At 40.2% G+C, this 16994-nt stretch overlaps 1 protein-coding gene across 5 annotated transcripts in view; it reads left to right on the forward strand.

The window, feature by feature from the left end:
* The window catches only part of LOC309694360 (low-density lipoprotein receptor-related protein 8-like), an 85223-nt gene that overhangs the window by 43917 nt on the left and 24312 nt on the right, over positions 1-16994 (forward strand). For all 5 annotated transcript variants that reach the window (XM_082514391.1, XM_082514393.1, XM_082514394.1 and 2 more), the window contains exons 5-7: positions 4680-5069; positions 8877-8999; positions 11820-11942. In XM_082514391.1, coding sequence (XP_082370517.1) covers positions 4680-5069; positions 8877-8999; positions 11820-11942 — 636 coding nt within the window. The remainder of the gene's footprint in view (positions 1-4679; positions 5070-8876; positions 9000-11819; positions 11943-16994) is intronic.

Consider the following 16994-nt stretch of genomic DNA (forward strand, 5'->3'; position numbering starts at 1 on the left):
TGAATCATTTAATAGAAACTTAGTGAGCTGGGATACTGCAGCCCTGTCTGGACCCCACTGGGAGAAAATTAAAAATAGCTCATTCTAGTACTCACATATCAACTCATATTAACTTCACTGCACTTGTAGCATCCTATTTGGTTGTCCAAAAGGTTCACAAAGAAAGTATTAATCACATGGAGCTGCATCTAATAGTGTGATCAAATATCTGAAAAGCAGAGAGCATGTGAGGTTTGTCTTGTGCCACACTATGACTCGGAAAATAGATGCTTTGAGGGGCAAACTCACATTTGATTGGATATTCTGTGTAAGTTGTGAGAAATACTTTCGACACAAACTTCCATTTTGTGATTGTTATGTTATACTTTTGAGCATGCTCACAAGGAACACGCTTCTTCTTTTCCAACTCTTGTATTTACTGAGCTATAAGCAGGCAAATTGTACCTCCAAAACAGACTAAGCTGGAACCTCCTCAGTCAGCTCCCGCATGTTCCGCTATTAGTAGAAATTTACGAAGTGCATAGCGTGCCGCTGACTGGAAAAAGTAAATCTTACAGAGGCATCCTACTAATTGAGTCATCCACATGCTGAATTATGTATTAAGTAGAATCTAGCCCTCACCAGAGAAAGCTTTCCCTGATCAACATTACATTAAGCAGTAACTCTGGAGAGGCTCCGCAAGAAAGCTGGACTGTAGCCTCAACTCTCAGCATGTGAAGATTTATGTGCATTTACTCCCCAAGCATTTTTCTGAGTATGTCTGTCAACTGGGATCTACTGCAAGGCACTGGAACCAGTCTGGAGTTCTGTGTTTTCATCTTCTGTGTGTTTGCAGTTGTGCTAAATGTCAGCTTGGGTAGCCTGCCTGGTGCATGAATATGATTTTTTTTTATTTTACAGTTATCTTTCCGCTTGATGTCTTTATTTAAATTCAACATTTCTTGGACAGTATGAAGCAAACAGACAAATCCTGCATTCCTCACAGCCGTCTCACTGTCCCTGGAGTGAAACTGAACTGGGTAACACTGAGATAAAGCCTTCACAAAAGACCATTTAACACATCTAAAGGGGCTTGTACTGACAAAGTTTCTTCACAATTACGTTCTGTTAATTGGAATCTAGACAGGTTTTCAATTTGGCCAAACGGCGGCTATTTTGTCTCGTATCAGTGCTCATTGTGTGTCTCTTTTGTCCTCACCTATTGGCCCTCAGTCAACCTACGTTTTCAGGCAGTAACGATAACACGGACACTTTGACTCCCATCTTGTACCCTATATCATGTCCTGATTGTTTCTCCGGATGAGAGGGTTGCCCCATCGTTGTTAAAACTGTGGTTGTTCAGTTATTATGTGTGTGGCATTACAGGAAAGGGCAGTCACTGAGATATTTCCCTGGTGAGCCACTGTGACCCATGTGAACTAGCCAGCAGTGTGAGTTTGTGTATGTGTGTGTCTTTGAGTCACCTTGCTGCAGTGAACCTTAATTCTCTAAGCAGAGCTGACAGGTTTGAGTCATCTCTTAAGTTTAAAGTTATGAATATCTATGAGAAAGCTAAGAGGACATTAAGCTGTATAGAAAGTGATGGACACGGTCACAGGTATTTGTGTGTCAACAGATAAAAATATATAAAGCTTTTGCATGCTAACATAAAACCTGGAAGACTTTATTCTCATCTCTTTTCTTATTTTTTCCCTTTTTTTCCCCTCTTTTCCTACACTCAAAATAATTTCCTTACCTTTCACACTTCATTTCACCTTTTTCCTCCAACACACTCAGACTCATCTCACACACACTTACACGCATGCACGCACACACACACATGCGGTCCACACTTATCAGTTGTAATGCTAACGTGAGTAGAGCGACCAGTCATTTCTTCCCACTACATCTGAGCCGTTGGTTGCCGCTGGCAACAATCTCCCATCATCAAAGCTGCCAGAAGAAGTTAAGTGGGTTATGCTGCCAGCCTCTGACTACCAGAATGGTAGTCAGAGGAAAGCTTCTCCCAGCAAAGGAATTAAAAAGTAGTGGTAGCATGTAGCTGAGTGCCACCAGTATAGTATAAAGTCCTCAGTGACTTGATGACTCCGAAACAATAAAAAATAAAAACAAAAAATCTCAGTCTGATAGAACAGGATACGTTTAGACCTCAAAGGGTTCAGGGACATTTCACCCCCAAATCAAACGTATATATATTTTGTCTCTGGCCTGTAGTGCTGTTTATCCATCTAAATTGTTTTGGTGTGAGTTTGTACACTTTTGGAGATATAGTCTGTAAATGTGTTTGCTTTCCCTTCAATGTAATAGAGCAAAATCAAACATGCTTTGTAGTACTAAAGTGAGGTAAACATATCTGCATCACTCAGCAGTGATGCCTCTTTCAAGAAGCGTCTGACCCGGGTGCTTAAAAAAGAGAGCAATTTCACTGAAATGCACCCAAAACGGTGCCACTGTTCATCTATGCGTAACAAGAACGTCGTGTTTGTGTCAAGTAAACAAAAAAGGCTAGTGTGCTCCCACTGCTGGTTCCAAGCCTAGCTAAATGGGAGGGTTGCATCATAGAGGGAGTCTGGTATAAAACTCTATGCCAAGCCAATATTTTATTGTTAGCCTCATCAATGCCTCAATATTCTAATTAGGAGAACAAAACAATTCAACTTGCAAAAAAGCTGAGATAAAGCTCCTTGAAGTGAATGCAGTTAATATTGTATACCTGGAGGCACCACTTTGACAGCATTGTCAAAGGACAGTTCTATTTATTTTGCTCTAATGTAGCAGAGCAGGTCATCCACCAATCTGGATCCATCCCTGGCTGCCCCAGTCCACCTGCCAAAGTATCGTTGGGCAAGATATTAAACTCTGAAATGTCCTGACACCCGATGGATCTATTTGGTGTATTGATCCTGTTTGTGTGTGTGTGTGTGTGTGTAGAAAGCATTTTGAGTGCTATAGTTGAGTAGGAATGTGCTATAAGTACTAGTTGTACTTGGCCTGTCATTTAAATGACCTTACCATGAGATGTATAACCAAACAAAATGCTGCAAATTCATTTTTTAATGATCTTTTCTGCTTTTACTTGTATAAAAAGAAAATCGTATAATAAATCTTACTAAACATCCACTGGGTGAAGTGCTTGTTCCCTCTGTGATTTATTTATCATTTAAAACCCACTGCCTTGTACAACATCATCAGCAGATGGTCTGTGGGCTCAAAGTTGCTCAGAAATCTTGAAATTCTGTCCCAACTGGAATTCAACCAGGGCACTGATGTAAAGTGCTAATGGCCTTCCCCCTGTGTAATAACGCACTTGTTCATTGAATCTCTTTAATTATTTAGTGCCAAATTAGTATAGAGTGTGGGCAGAGGCATACCGGGGAAAGCAGACACATGAGAATCAGATGCAGAGTCTTTAATATTAATAACTATAAACCCTGTCGCTGAACTGAATCCATGACACTTATGTTCACATCAGTTGCTTTTTCCCAAGCTTCTGAGGCAGTCGTGTTCATATCAGTGAATTAATTAACAGTGATGTTAGCAGAGAAAAGAAGAGATAGTAATTGTAACATATGGTGTGATTACGTAGGATAGTAAGTAAGACACTGTCTTGCATCCAGTGTTTTTGCCAGCTTAAGATGTGTTCACCCAGTTTAACTGAGAAGCAGTGGTTTCATGATGTTTCATGATGTATATTAAGATGTTTAATTTCTGCTCTTTTATGCTATAAGCTTCTTTTCATGCTGTTTTATTGCATTGTTTAACTGTTCAGCTGATCACTACCTTTCACAGCAGTGATACTTTTGATGCAGAAATGCTGCAGTTTAACCTGAAGCTATTTAAAAACTTCCCCCTGCTTTGATCAGTAATAGTTTAAAATAGCATGTATGCTTGATACTCAAAAAATACACGGTGTCTGCTGCAGGTCAGTGACAATATGCTACAGCTTTACAATTTGCTGATTCTGTGTAAAATGTAGCAAAACAGCAATCCTTTCCAGTAACCAGCTGCAGCAGCCAAAGGCACTGGCGTTAAAGCTGAACTCCCTGTGGTTTGTGTAAATATCAAATCCTTCCTCTCCCCGTGCTGGCCTCTGAGCACCTATGGGCGAACAGCGGGTTCCCTGGCTTTCTTCGCATCCAGAGTGCTTTCAGTTAGACATGACTAGATACAGAAAAAATACCCTGGAAAAGGTAGGAGAGAAAGCCTCTCACCATTTTCCTAATCACCGTTATCCTTCCCAGCTTTCTCTTTGTCTCTGTTATGTTATTGACTTTTAGCCAGTCTGGGAAACTATTTCTGTGTCTGTGCCCATCTGCTTGAAATGACTTTAAGCCAATAAGTCTTCGGTCTTACTTGCTCTCAATGCTCTGCAGCTGTAGCAAGACCTGAAACTTTTATATTTACTTATTTGACTAAAAGTGTACAGTTCTCTGGTTATGAAAGCATTGCATTTTAGTGTAGTTTTATGTTGTGTGAAGGCAGTCTGCAAAAGATTAAAAGCAACGGCCTTCAAACAGATTCCTCAGATTTCCTTTTCAGCAGCTAGAGAAGACAGGGTAACGGTTTCTGCTGCACAAACTGCAATCTGATAATAAATGCTACACCGTCCCTGCTTCACTGTCATGAGAACCAAGCGTGCAGTCCCTCGTGTGAGTTTTGCTGTCTCTGTTGGTCCTCAGATGCCAAGGCCTGTCCCAGCGGTGAGTTCATGTGTGCCAACCGCAAATGTTTAGCCACCGTCTACGTGTGCGATGGTGATGATGACTGCGGCGATGGCAGCGATGAGCTGAAGTGCACCTCCCCTCTGACTTGTGGGCCCAACCACCTCCGCTGTAACACCTCCGAGTGCGTGCCGCTCATGTGGAGCTGTGACGGCGACCCCGACTGCTCCGACAGTTCAGACGAGGGGCCTGAGCGCTGCGGAGGTGATGGAGCCCCATACCTGCCCAACCACAGAGCTAACTGCACCAGTGGGGAGTTTCGCTGTGCCAATGGCGAGTGTGTGCGACTGACCTGGAAGTGCGATGGAGATCCTGACTGCAAAGACAAATCTGATGAGTCAGACTGCCGTGAGTGTCTTGTTCTGCTTCCTTTCTTTCTATGTGTTTGCTTGTCTCCCAACAACTGTAATCTCCTACATATGTAACCTTTTTCTCTTTTTAATGTTGCAGTAGCTTATATATGTTCTCTGCTGCGTATAACTATGTCGATTCAAGGCTGTCTTCTCAGCTTACAGTGATAACAGAAAACGCTGCACTATCTGAAAGTCTTTTGGCACATATAAAATATGTAGCAAGGTTGAGAGAGATTACATGTAAGCGTGAAAGGAATAAACTACGTATAACATCCCAGCTAGCATACAGAAATGCTTATGTGCGCCTTTGATGTTCACTGTTAAACCCACAATGCAATATACATTCATATTCATAGTTTGTTAATTACAGATAATTAAGGAGAAAAAAGAGCTACATCTATTGCAGAAATAGAAGCATGCAAAATGGAAGCATATTTTGCGCTTATTCTCAGATGAGAAGTGACATAATAGTGCTGAATTCCAGATGAAAGTTGGAGATAGTGGCCGAACCCCTGGAGTGCAGAATCTGGTGGTGAAGCAGAGTTAGCAGATGGCTGATGGAGACATTAGTTGAGACACGTTGGAGAACCCGGATGAGATCGAGCGCCAAGAGATGGGGAGAGTGAGAGATGAGAGTGAATTAAAAAACAGGGCCTAGCAGCTGATTGGCTTGGAGAACACATGCAGGAAGACCACTGGACAAGAGCAGCCACATTAAATTTGATAATGTGAATGTCCCATGCTGTGTAACATAGAGGAATAGACACTCAAAAGGTCTAATTCAAAAAGTGTTCATGCAGAAATCTCTCTTTCAGAATCACATGTTTACATAAATAACGGCCACTTATAATCAGCCGTCATCTTCAAAGCAACTTTGAAGACTGACTCCATCTTATTGCTGTCTTGCTGGATCAAGACAGTAATAAGATGGAGTCAATCTGCTATCAGTTTGTGATTGAATAGGGTCAAGTTGGCAATTACATACAATCTGTGTGGGATAAATTGCAAATCTGCTGCCGTCTGTTCCAGATCTGTTGTCATCTTATACACAGAAATTCACTTTAGCTACTTACATGTGTCAGTCTAGCCAGAAACTCATAGATTAGTGAATTCAGTAATTCTTATGTTTCTAGCGAGTTTTTCACAGATTTTTTAAATATTTGTGTTTTCTGGGTTTTTTTGACAAGTGCTCTAATAAAGCAATCAGCGCTGTACATACAGTTTTACATATTTTAATAAGCAGCCTGTTTCTCTACTAGTTTTCACCAATTCAAAGGCCAAAACAGAAGAAGAAACAAAGTTAATTTTGCACACAGTTGGGATTGTACCTCAGGCTTAAATACTTAGCATATCAAAACCGCATTCATTACAAATGCTTTCATCCTTGTTGGATGAAACATGTCCCATTTATGCATGTCTTTTCAATAATTGTAGTAAGTTTCTTATCTTGGGACTGACAGTTTAGTCGGTCCTTGTCCTGCACCTGCTTCCTTCCTTTTCCATTAACCTTGATGTCAACCTTTTTCTGCTTTCTGTAGAAAAAGGAAACCTGGTGGTCATCAGGTCACTGGCTGTTTCACAGCTCATGCAGCATCCACCTCAGTTACTGCAGCCCAAATCTTACTTGTGTCCAGCTGTTGTCGCTTCTAAGTAAAGAAAATTGAAAGCAGTACTTTTTCTGTCTTCTTTCCCAAACATGATTGCTTCGCTTTATTTTCTCATGAAATTATTCTTTTTTTGCTTTAGGCTTTTGTACTTTCACAGCTTTAACTTCAGACGTTTCACTCCATGATACATCTCAAGGTGCATTTGCTAGCTAATAAAGAAATAAGGGCATTCCAGTTTGCAGAAAACAGAAAGCACATACCGAGCAATTTTAAATGACTCTGATTCACTAACATACTCCTGCTGGTATAGTTAATGATGATGAATCCAGCAGTAATATTGAATGTGGACCTATCTGGGGTACACGGTAATAGCATTTCTACACCCACATTAGTGAATGAGACACAATCTGAGAGAGCGGTGAGGAACTCTAAAAACCCATTAAAACATAAAATAACTCAGAACAAGCATGATGTTTCCACTTCGGGAAATTGTAATTGCCAGCCTCTACCCATTTCTTGATTTCTTGAATTACCTCATTTTATGTTAATACACAATATTAAAGTATATAGGTTTATTGTATACTATTAAATCAGTGGTAAAGCAGTGCTATACATTACAAAATAATACTACATTATCAAAGTCTGTATAAGCAGAAGTATTTTATCCAGCTTAAGGCAACCGTTAGAATCTTGGGTACAACTGCAGCCTTTCCAATTGCTATTCAGTTTTCATATATATTCTCAGAGGTTATGGATGGATTTGATTATTTTTTAAGTTTGGTTGATTCTGAATAAACTCTAGTAGTTTTGCAAATATTCTATTCACTAGGTGGGCACTTTTTATTAAACATGTTGCACGTCTTCAGATGAATCCAGAAACTGTGAAGTTGTTAAATTAACGTTATATTTTGTTTTTGTTTATTTGCTTTGAGATGGTGGAATAGATAATCTTCAACAGCAATATTTCTTCTCTCCTCTGAGGTGACGCTCTATCATTTAGCAGATTTCTTCTCTGCTGGGAGTTGATATTGAGTTTTTTCCTCCTAAATGTGTCAGGTAAAGAATGTGTTTCTGTTGATAAACACTGTGTGAAGATGGGGCCTTGTGATAAGACAGGTTTTCCTATTAGCTGGTCATGGATGGGGGAGCCCTGAAGCTCCTGTCTCACTAAGCCAGAGTGTGAAGCCCAGATAGTCCCACTATTCATTATCAAGATGTGCGGTGCACACATCAAACGCACAGCTCTCACTCTGTGGTCTGTCATATAAGCTGCACTTACAGGAGATTGATGTTTTATTAGCCAACAGAATATCTGCATTAGAGGGGAGGAAGGCTGGGGGTGGTTAGGGACACAACCTCATCTTTGTCCACAAGTTCCCGTGCTACACATTTAAACTCATATGTTCACCACCTTTGGTGTATTCGCACACCCTTATGTCTGTACGAGGATTTCTTTGCCTAAAAAATGGAATTTTCTTCCAGCTTGTCAGCAGAGGACAAATGCTCCTGCTGTGATTCATCAGTTTTACACTGTTGCTTCTGCTCTCTTATGAATATACATGCACATGTATCTATACCAGTATGCACCACCAGTTTATTGCTCACTCAAATCTCTAGATTTGCCTGAGAGATGCACAGAAACATGGATGATCATATCTATGTGCATACATGTCTGGACATGCGTGTCCAGACTACAGCATCCCTGGCTCCATTAGGCTCGTTGTGTCCTGTTCGTCTTGTGATAACACTTAATCATATCCCTCTGTCACATATATTGCTTTTTAGTGCGGTTTAGAGGGAGTTATATGAGCATACCGGGCACTGTTGATGAAAAGCTTGTCTGTGCTTGGGATATTAATAAAATTTGGTGTGGCTTCTTGGAGCCTCCATCTTTGTGTTACTATATTGAAAATCATTCATCACACGCCCTCAGGTTGACTGTCTCTGTCCTCGGCAGTGCCTTACACACACTGTGAATTAATAGAAGTGCAGTATATGCCATTTCTCAATATTTTTCAGTGTTTCAAGAAAAGTTTTTAAAGCAATTCCTCTTCTTTATGGGACACAAATGTGGAGAGAAACCGAGTGATTAAAATGCCACAGCTGGTCTTGGATTGGATTCGACCACATGATTTTATGCTCCTCTTGAAGTCATTAAAATTAAATTTAAAATTTCGATCTCTTGCCTGTTACAGCTCTGTTGACGTGTCGTCCTGATGAATTCCAGTGCGGTGATGGTTCCTGCATACACGGCACCAAGCAGTGTAACAAGGTCCACGACTGTCCTGACCACAGCGATGAATCTGGATGCGTTAACGGTGGGTTCACCTGTCACTGTGTTTGGCAGTGAGTGTCTGTCCTCCTCCATGTCTGCTCCTCCGTCTTCTTCCCTCATGCATCTGTCTCAGTCTCTGCCTTTTGCACGTCTGCCTATGTGAAATACCTTTCAACACGAGCAGTTTTATAAGCCCACCAGGATTTTTTTTGGCTAAAAGACCTGCAATATTTGTGTAGTTTTACTGAGTCAAGACTTGCTTCTACTGTAAATTATTTATTCTGTAATAATGCTGTAAATATTTTTCACCTCATTCTCAAGTATCATTAGTAATCTGATTACATTGAAGCCAGTGAAGCCTGAATCACAGCCAATAGTCTAATCCTTAAGAATCACAACTATTAATGTCATATAAAAGTACTTTTTAAAAAATAAATTGTGTTCAAAAAAGTCCAATTCAAAGATGATTAGAAAGATGGACATGTGGACTACAGTTTGGCATTAGCTTTTGTGCTAACGCTGTGCTTTGCTTTGATAAGTTAACTTGACTGACTTTCCTGATTAAACAGTCAGATAGACACTGGGCAGACAGAGGCAGGTGAAACTTTATAAAACTCACTCCTAGAAACATCAGAACCCTTCAAAAACAAAGACTGACACTCTAAACATCCCCTTAAAAGGCACAATGTTTATACAGACATGTAAACTATTTGGACTGATTTCATGAGACTCCTGCTTGCATAAATAAGATTTACAAAAATGAACACAAAAGCAAATTAAACGTATTTCACCAGAATGCTATTGAACTATTTACAGTATTTTTATAGAGGGAAAGTAACGGAGGTGGGGTAAGGGTTAGGGCTGGGAAACAAGTGGCAGAATGAGGAGGGAGTGGGTAAGGTAGGAAGGGGGAAAGGTGGTAAGGATTTAGGATGAAACCTAACCCATTCTTTTTTGCCCCTCTTTAATTGTGCCATCTTTTCAGTTTCTCAGACATTGTCTCCCTGCATTGTCCTTTACCTTGTCTTCACCCTTTATTGTTATCTGTTCTTTATCCTCCTTTCTTTGATTGTCTTTGCCCTCTTCTTCTGACTCTTTGTAAATGTAGAAAAGGAAACACTATAAATTACATTCTACTAAACTGCAAAACAGTCTGAAACAAGCTGTTAGGATCAAACATGGTTTATTGTGACGTAAAATGAGGGCGCATACCTGAAGCTGCTTGTTGAGGATTTTGAGCTTCTCTTCTCTGTCCTTTGCTGCTGCTGCCTTCTTTCTTCAGTTTCTTACTTATTGTTGATTTCATTTTACAGCTTTTGCACTCCCCCCCTCCCCTATACTTTTATAATAAAATTCACTGGATCATAACACTTTCCATCCTGGAACTTCCTGTTTCTAGACCAGTCTGTATCTATTATTAAAACGCTATCCTTTGTCATTTTTTGAAGGCTATAGTGGTGAAATAAGTAAAAATGTAATTCTTCGTAAATCTTATGCTTAGTCTGGATCAAATGAGGCTGCTGTTAATTTTTACAGTCCAAATTGGCATTGTTATAAGGCTGTTATTTACTCATTAATAAAAAGTTTTGATGGGGTGAAATTAAAAAAGTAAAATTTTGCCCCTCAGCAATAAAAAAGCTGGTGTCCACCCAAGTTTGTGAGCACGATCATTAAAGAACAAGGCGGTCGCCAGTATTTTACATTTCATGGACTGGTGAGGGGAGCATGTTAGAGATTATTTTCCCCCCAAATGTTTTAAACCTAGAGTAACAAATCTGTTTTAGAAATATTTGTCAAAAAAATGTAACAAGTAAAAATATAAATAACCCCTCCCCCCAAATACTCAGATACAGAAGTACAGTTGCAGAAAAATTCAAAAAGTACTTTAACTTTACTTCACATCTCCGGCTTTAAGCCATAATCATCAACATTTAAACAAAGTCTTAAAATAATTCACTTCATATGTAATGAATACAGATCTAATTTATAGACATACACTAATACAATTAGCATGTTTTCCTAGCTTGCCATACTTATGGAACCAACCATAAGTGGGGATTTGAGGAACTGCAGTTTTTGGTACTTCCACTTTTTCTTCATTTTTCAGCCCTCCAGGTCACTGTTTGCTCACAGCACATCAACTTTTACTCACTTTTCTATTTCATTTTTTTCCTTCATTTCACTATGAAGTCCATTCCAAGTTGTTCCTTTCCATATCAGACTTCTGTGACTGGCTTCAAATTTTGGAGATGAGCTAAGAGCAAATTTCCTCTGGCCTTGTAACCTTGAACTCTGCACATAAATCATTCTGACTAGAAAACAGAGAACAACACAGTGAGGAAAGGTACAGTATTTGGCTATTCAGCAGCTTTTCCTCCATATGCAGACCACAGTGTGAAAAATTGGCTGTCATTTCATGGAAAGAAATATCCTTCAAAGAAACTTGCATGAGTATGAATCATTTGCTATAATGGCAGCTGGTGTTACATTGTGTGGATCCAACCCAGTGCTTATTGTGGACGAATTTCTTTACCGCTCCCTCATCTGACTGTGTTGCATAATTTAAAAACGTAGTGCAAAATTAAACTGCAGGAAATTAAACTCTGGCACTGTGAAACAGGACCAAATTTAAAATGTAGGTATTAAAATATATTTTTTTTTAACTTTTTTTATGTGGGGCATAATATGAATATTTGCTGCGTCTGGTTTCAAATGAGTCTTCAGTAATTCAGCGACTGGAAATATTTAATTTGACTTCACACTTGTTGATGCACAAGGCTCTGAATGAGTATGCAAATGAAATAAAGTTTCATGAAGTGTCTAGTGTGGATTGTGATCTGTTTTTGGTTTTTTCCTGTTCCAGCCACGAAATGTGAAGGACCCCTCAAGTTTCTATGTAAGAATGGAGAATGTATTGACAGCTCCAAGGTGTGTGACTCAGTGAAGGACTGCAAGGATCGATCAGACGAGCCCAAAAAAGAATGCGGTAAGATGGCTACGACGAGCTTGCTTAGAAAAATTGAATTTATTACTTCTCTCTGCTTGAATATGAAATGGTTTTCTTTGATTACTAGCAGTATCAAATGAGGGAACATTCAGCTCCCAAAATAACAGAGCTGTCTGTTACCGTTTGTGTGCCATCGTTTGAGCCCCGTGCAGTGACAGAGCATGTACATATCTGTTGTAAATGGATTCAAGCAGTTAATCTAGCTGCATAATCATGTTTGCCATAACAAAGTGCAACTACCTCCCTCCTATTACCTTGCATTTCAAAGCATGCAGAAGCACAGTCAAATTAGAGGCAGCCTTCGATGATCAGAACAAGAGCCTGCATGTACTAATTACCATCAAACTGCAGAAAGTCCATCTGCTTTATGGTAATCTCTCTTCCTTTCTCTACCTTCATCTCTTAACCAAAGGTGTAATTGCAATGAATAAATAAAAAGCAGTGTTTGGAGAGGTAGGGATTGGAAGTGCTGATACAGTCTGATTTTACCTCCTGGGCCACTGTCCTGCGTATGTTTTAAGTTAATCTCAAAAGACAAAAGAGTATAAAAACGAGTCATGAAATGTCTTGGTTGGTTTTGTTGCTTAACGATACAGTAACACAATCTCTGGTCAAATAAATACAAATTTTCTTTGTGACATACAACACATAGTGAACATGCAGTGAAATGCTTGTGTCCTGAACTGCAGACAGGCTGCAGACGTGGCCGCGCCACTCTAGGGCTGGTTTTTAGCAAGGGGGGGGCTAGCCAGGAACCTTACTAGATACTGGGCAGGTGCGCTGCTACTCGCTCCAGAGGTGTGTAGTCTTACCACTACACTATCCAGCTGCTATGTAATGTCAGTAATGCAAACCCTGAAAATGGTAGCAGCGTGTCAGCCATCCTCTCTCATAAAGAGAAGGCTGTTCCTGTTTTTAATATGAACTTGTTTTATTTAGCCTGAATTTTCTTGTATATTTTCCACAGTAGTCCTGTCTCACATTGTCTTGCATTCTTGTGAAAACATAAGAAAATTCAGTAGCTTGTAGAACCACCTTCAGCACCAATAACTGGAAGTAATCGTTTTCTGTGTGATTTTCAAGTCTCTCACATCATCGCCGACAAATTTGGCAGAGGAGAGAAGTTCATGGTTGACTAAATGACTTTAAGATGCCCAGGTTCTGTGTTTGTGCTGATATTCTGTGATTGGTTTTCTGCAAACATGGTGCTGTGTATTATGGCCAAACATCTCCACTTTGGTCTCATCTGACCATAGGATATTGTTCCAGATGTTTTGTAAAGGGGGAGTTAATAGGGGAACTTAGATTACATTGGCTTTGGTGAAAACTTTTCACATGACTGTAGCATACAGCAGGAAATAGTCCTTTTGACCTAAATTGGCTGTTACTGCCATTTACCCAATCACACTCTTTACGCCTATGCCTTTAAAGACTTGTATCTGTCACACCCATGCTCACACACCAATGGATGGATCAGGGGCAGCGTGGGGTCTAGTATCTTACCAATGTCACTTCAACATGAATAGGGCCAGAGATTAAACCCCTGACCCTAGACAACCCTCTCTGCTTCTGGAGACAAAGCCATTCCCAGTTCATTTGTATTAATAGAGCTGCCTAGAAGTGAATGCACCTGACCATTAGCTATGCTATTCACACATTAGTGCAGTTATAGTGTAATTTGGTTTGGGCAGCTGGGAGGGTAAAGATCAGTAAATGTCTGATCCAACTGCATGAAGTGAAAATGGCTTTAGAGTCAAGGCAAATGATTAATATAGGAATATTGTGATCTGTTGTTTAAAAATAATGTGGAACACTGGGATAGCTGGGTGGCCAGTGGTCCTTTGCCCCTCTTTACTTCCCGTTCCCTTGGACTTAAACTAGAGACTATAAGAACTGAAGGTGATGCTTGAATTAAAATAAAAAAGTAGTTATTTTTCTTCTTTTTTTTGACATGAGAGAGTTAAAGGCAGATTTACTCTCATGAAATTATATTTCCTCCGAGAAACTTAAACTTTAGACTGAAGAGTGACAGCTGACCGAACAGACTGACCTTTGCCACAGACGGAAATTACACGAGTGAAGCAAATATTCCAGAGAGTTGTGTCCTCACTTTTCTCTCTCCTCTTCCTTATCTACCTCCACCTTTCTCCCTCTCTCCTTCAACTGAGGTCTTGTTGTCAGCTCATTAAAAGCATGTCCACACATACCAACTTCATCACTCCGCGCTCTCGACCATTTACTCCCAATATGTAGGCCAACTGGCACAGACAGAAAACAAATAGAGATACACCCCGCTGCACTCAAACACACGTTATTACTCGATGTTCAGAGCGATTGCATTTGCCGCATCAGCCTTACTTCGGGGAGAATAAAGACAATACATTTCCACGCTCAATCAAATCTATTCTGCATCTTCCCCAACTCATTAGAAATAATGACATATTACCACATTACTGACCCATTACTCAGCACACATTCATCTCCTAACACTGCTCCATCACATTCTCTTAGAGGAATGGCTGAAAATAGGGAGTACAAACTGAGCTACCAGGGAGAGCGAGTGAGAAGAGAAACAAGGTGGGGGAAAGGAAAGACGTCATGTTTGTCTTCTGGAAAAAGTGACCTCTAAATTCTGCCTGAGATGGTCAGAGAAAAGCTGACAGGGCCTCTCTCTTCTTTGTTACCCACCCTGCCCCTCTCAAAGAAACAGGAATGGGTGAGACCTCAAATGCAGCTTCATTTGGTCTTTTCCTCTGTCTGCTGGCAATTCAGAAGTGACAGAATGAGAGTAGTTGCCACTGTGAGTGGCAGATTGCTGTCACCCATCCAGCTGAGTTAGAGAGGGGAATTGAATGCAGCCGGTTGCAGTTCTTAAAGTCTGCTGGCAGTCACACAAAGAGAGCATTTCTCCACAAAGTTTACCTTCAGTCAGTCTTTGAATAGATAACCATTTCTGACTTTTATTACAACAGAAAAATTTCGACTTGACAGTGTACAAAGGTCTTACACAACTTGATACCCCTGTGTTGTATAGATAATCACTACAGCTCCCAGACATCACTTTCAGATATTTTATTGCAAGTCAGGGTGATGCTTGCAGTGATAAATTTTTCAAGCAACTCAGCACTAGGGCTGGGCCATATCATACCATTCATGGTAATACCGGTATAATGTTGGGCAACGATAAGAAAATGAAATATCGCGATAGAATATGGGTAAAACGCGCATGCGCAGTGCCTTTGTTTTCATACGCACATGGTGGAAAAAGCATGGCAGCGACAGAGAATGAGAAGGGCGAAAGCGGATCGTTGAATGAAACGATGAACCAGAACTGGTGTGTAAAAATGCTGCAACTTCAGTGGTGTGGAACTGGTTTAGCTTTCGTCCGTCAGATACACAACAAAGCCCTATTTTTGGTAGAGTATGCTAGCAGGCCGTCGTTATTACCGTGTTTTTTGGAAATACTGCACACTTAAAATCAATCCTTTGATTTTTCTGAAAATCGACAGTGCCCCTTATAATCCCGTGTGCCTTACGTATGAATTCTGGTGTTTACTGACCTCGAAACGATTTTATGTCGTACACGGCGCTTGAAAATCTGTCAAATGTTTCAGTACGACTTTGCTAAGCTACGAACCCGCACCGCTTGATGGATTGTCGGAGCATTACGGCTATTGTAGGCAGGAGCCTCGCGGGGTGATACGTGCTGTGCCTCAACATAATATTACTGTATTGTGTGTGTATATCCTCTTTTTAAGTTTTGTGGATATTATACATGGTTATGCTGAGGATATGTCGGCCAATTTCCACTGGAAACGCCTTTTGGTTAAACTGTCAGCAAATAATTTGCATTTGCACTGTTAAATTTTTATATAACTTTAATGCACATAAAAAACAGCTGCTTGTTTAAGTGAAAATACGTTGATGGTTTGTTTTGCACTAACAAAGTTGTGGAGTCGTAACGTTTTTTGTCTAGTGTCAATTATATTGTCAGTTATATCGTTATCGCAAATTTTCAAATGTATATCGTGATAAATATTTTTGGTCATATCGCCCTGCTCCACTCAGCACTAAAGAGCATTTCAAAGTGTTTTAGCTCTTTATTTTGATGTTTTCCTGTAGCTTCCGTGTTTTGGTTCATTCTCACTGCTCACATACGATTTTTGGCTGCTGCATACAGCTTTTTTCAGCCACAATGTATCTAAAAACAAAACCAAACACGACCTACACTATCTGTCCAAAAACAAATACCAGAGAGATGGCAATCATGGCTAGCTGCTGAACAGATTATGAAGATTATGAACAAGTCAACAGACTGACAGACGCATATACCAAGAGGGTGATGCAGACAGTATTTATATAGGAGTAGAGAGCAGAGTGGACACACCTGAGAGCACAGTTGAACAGAATCTTAAGTAATGAAACATGGAAAGCAAAACTGAACATACACACATACACACACGCGACCATGACTGTCAAGATTAAACAGGACCTAACACACCCACATTGAGACCCACATTAAGGCGCGTGGACACAGGAACGGGAGCTAAAACGACACGGTGACACATGTTGAAACACAGGAAACAGGACTGAAGACAAATGAACTTCCTATGACAGTGAAAGCAGACAAGCATGGAGAGACCAGACACCGTGACACGACTGGGGAGACAAAAAGGGTAATGAAACACAGAGAAAAGACTGACTTCCATACGAGACGCTGATGACAACACAGAGATGAGACTTGGATGGATTGGACACGAAAGCGAACTAACATAATCAAACAAGAACCAGAAATAAAAAAAACCCCCTCAGAGACACTAGAGAATACTAAACTCGAGACTAACCAATACAGAGCTTGATTGTGAATATTTCTTAAATCCAAAGGAATGAAAAGAGTCCAGAACAAAATCTCAAAACACACACAAGACCCAGGCCAAAACTGTATTCATTCACAGCACATTAAAAAACCAAACAAAAAACACCATGAAGTTTGCATGAAAACATTCACTCACATATGAAATACATTAGCAA

Source organism: Aulonocara stuartgranti, assembly GCF_965226115.1.
Source record: "Aulonocara stuartgranti genome assembly, chromosome: 18".
NCBI classification, from domain to species: domain Eukaryota; kingdom Metazoa; phylum Chordata; class Actinopteri; order Cichliformes; family Cichlidae; genus Aulonocara; species Aulonocara stuartgranti.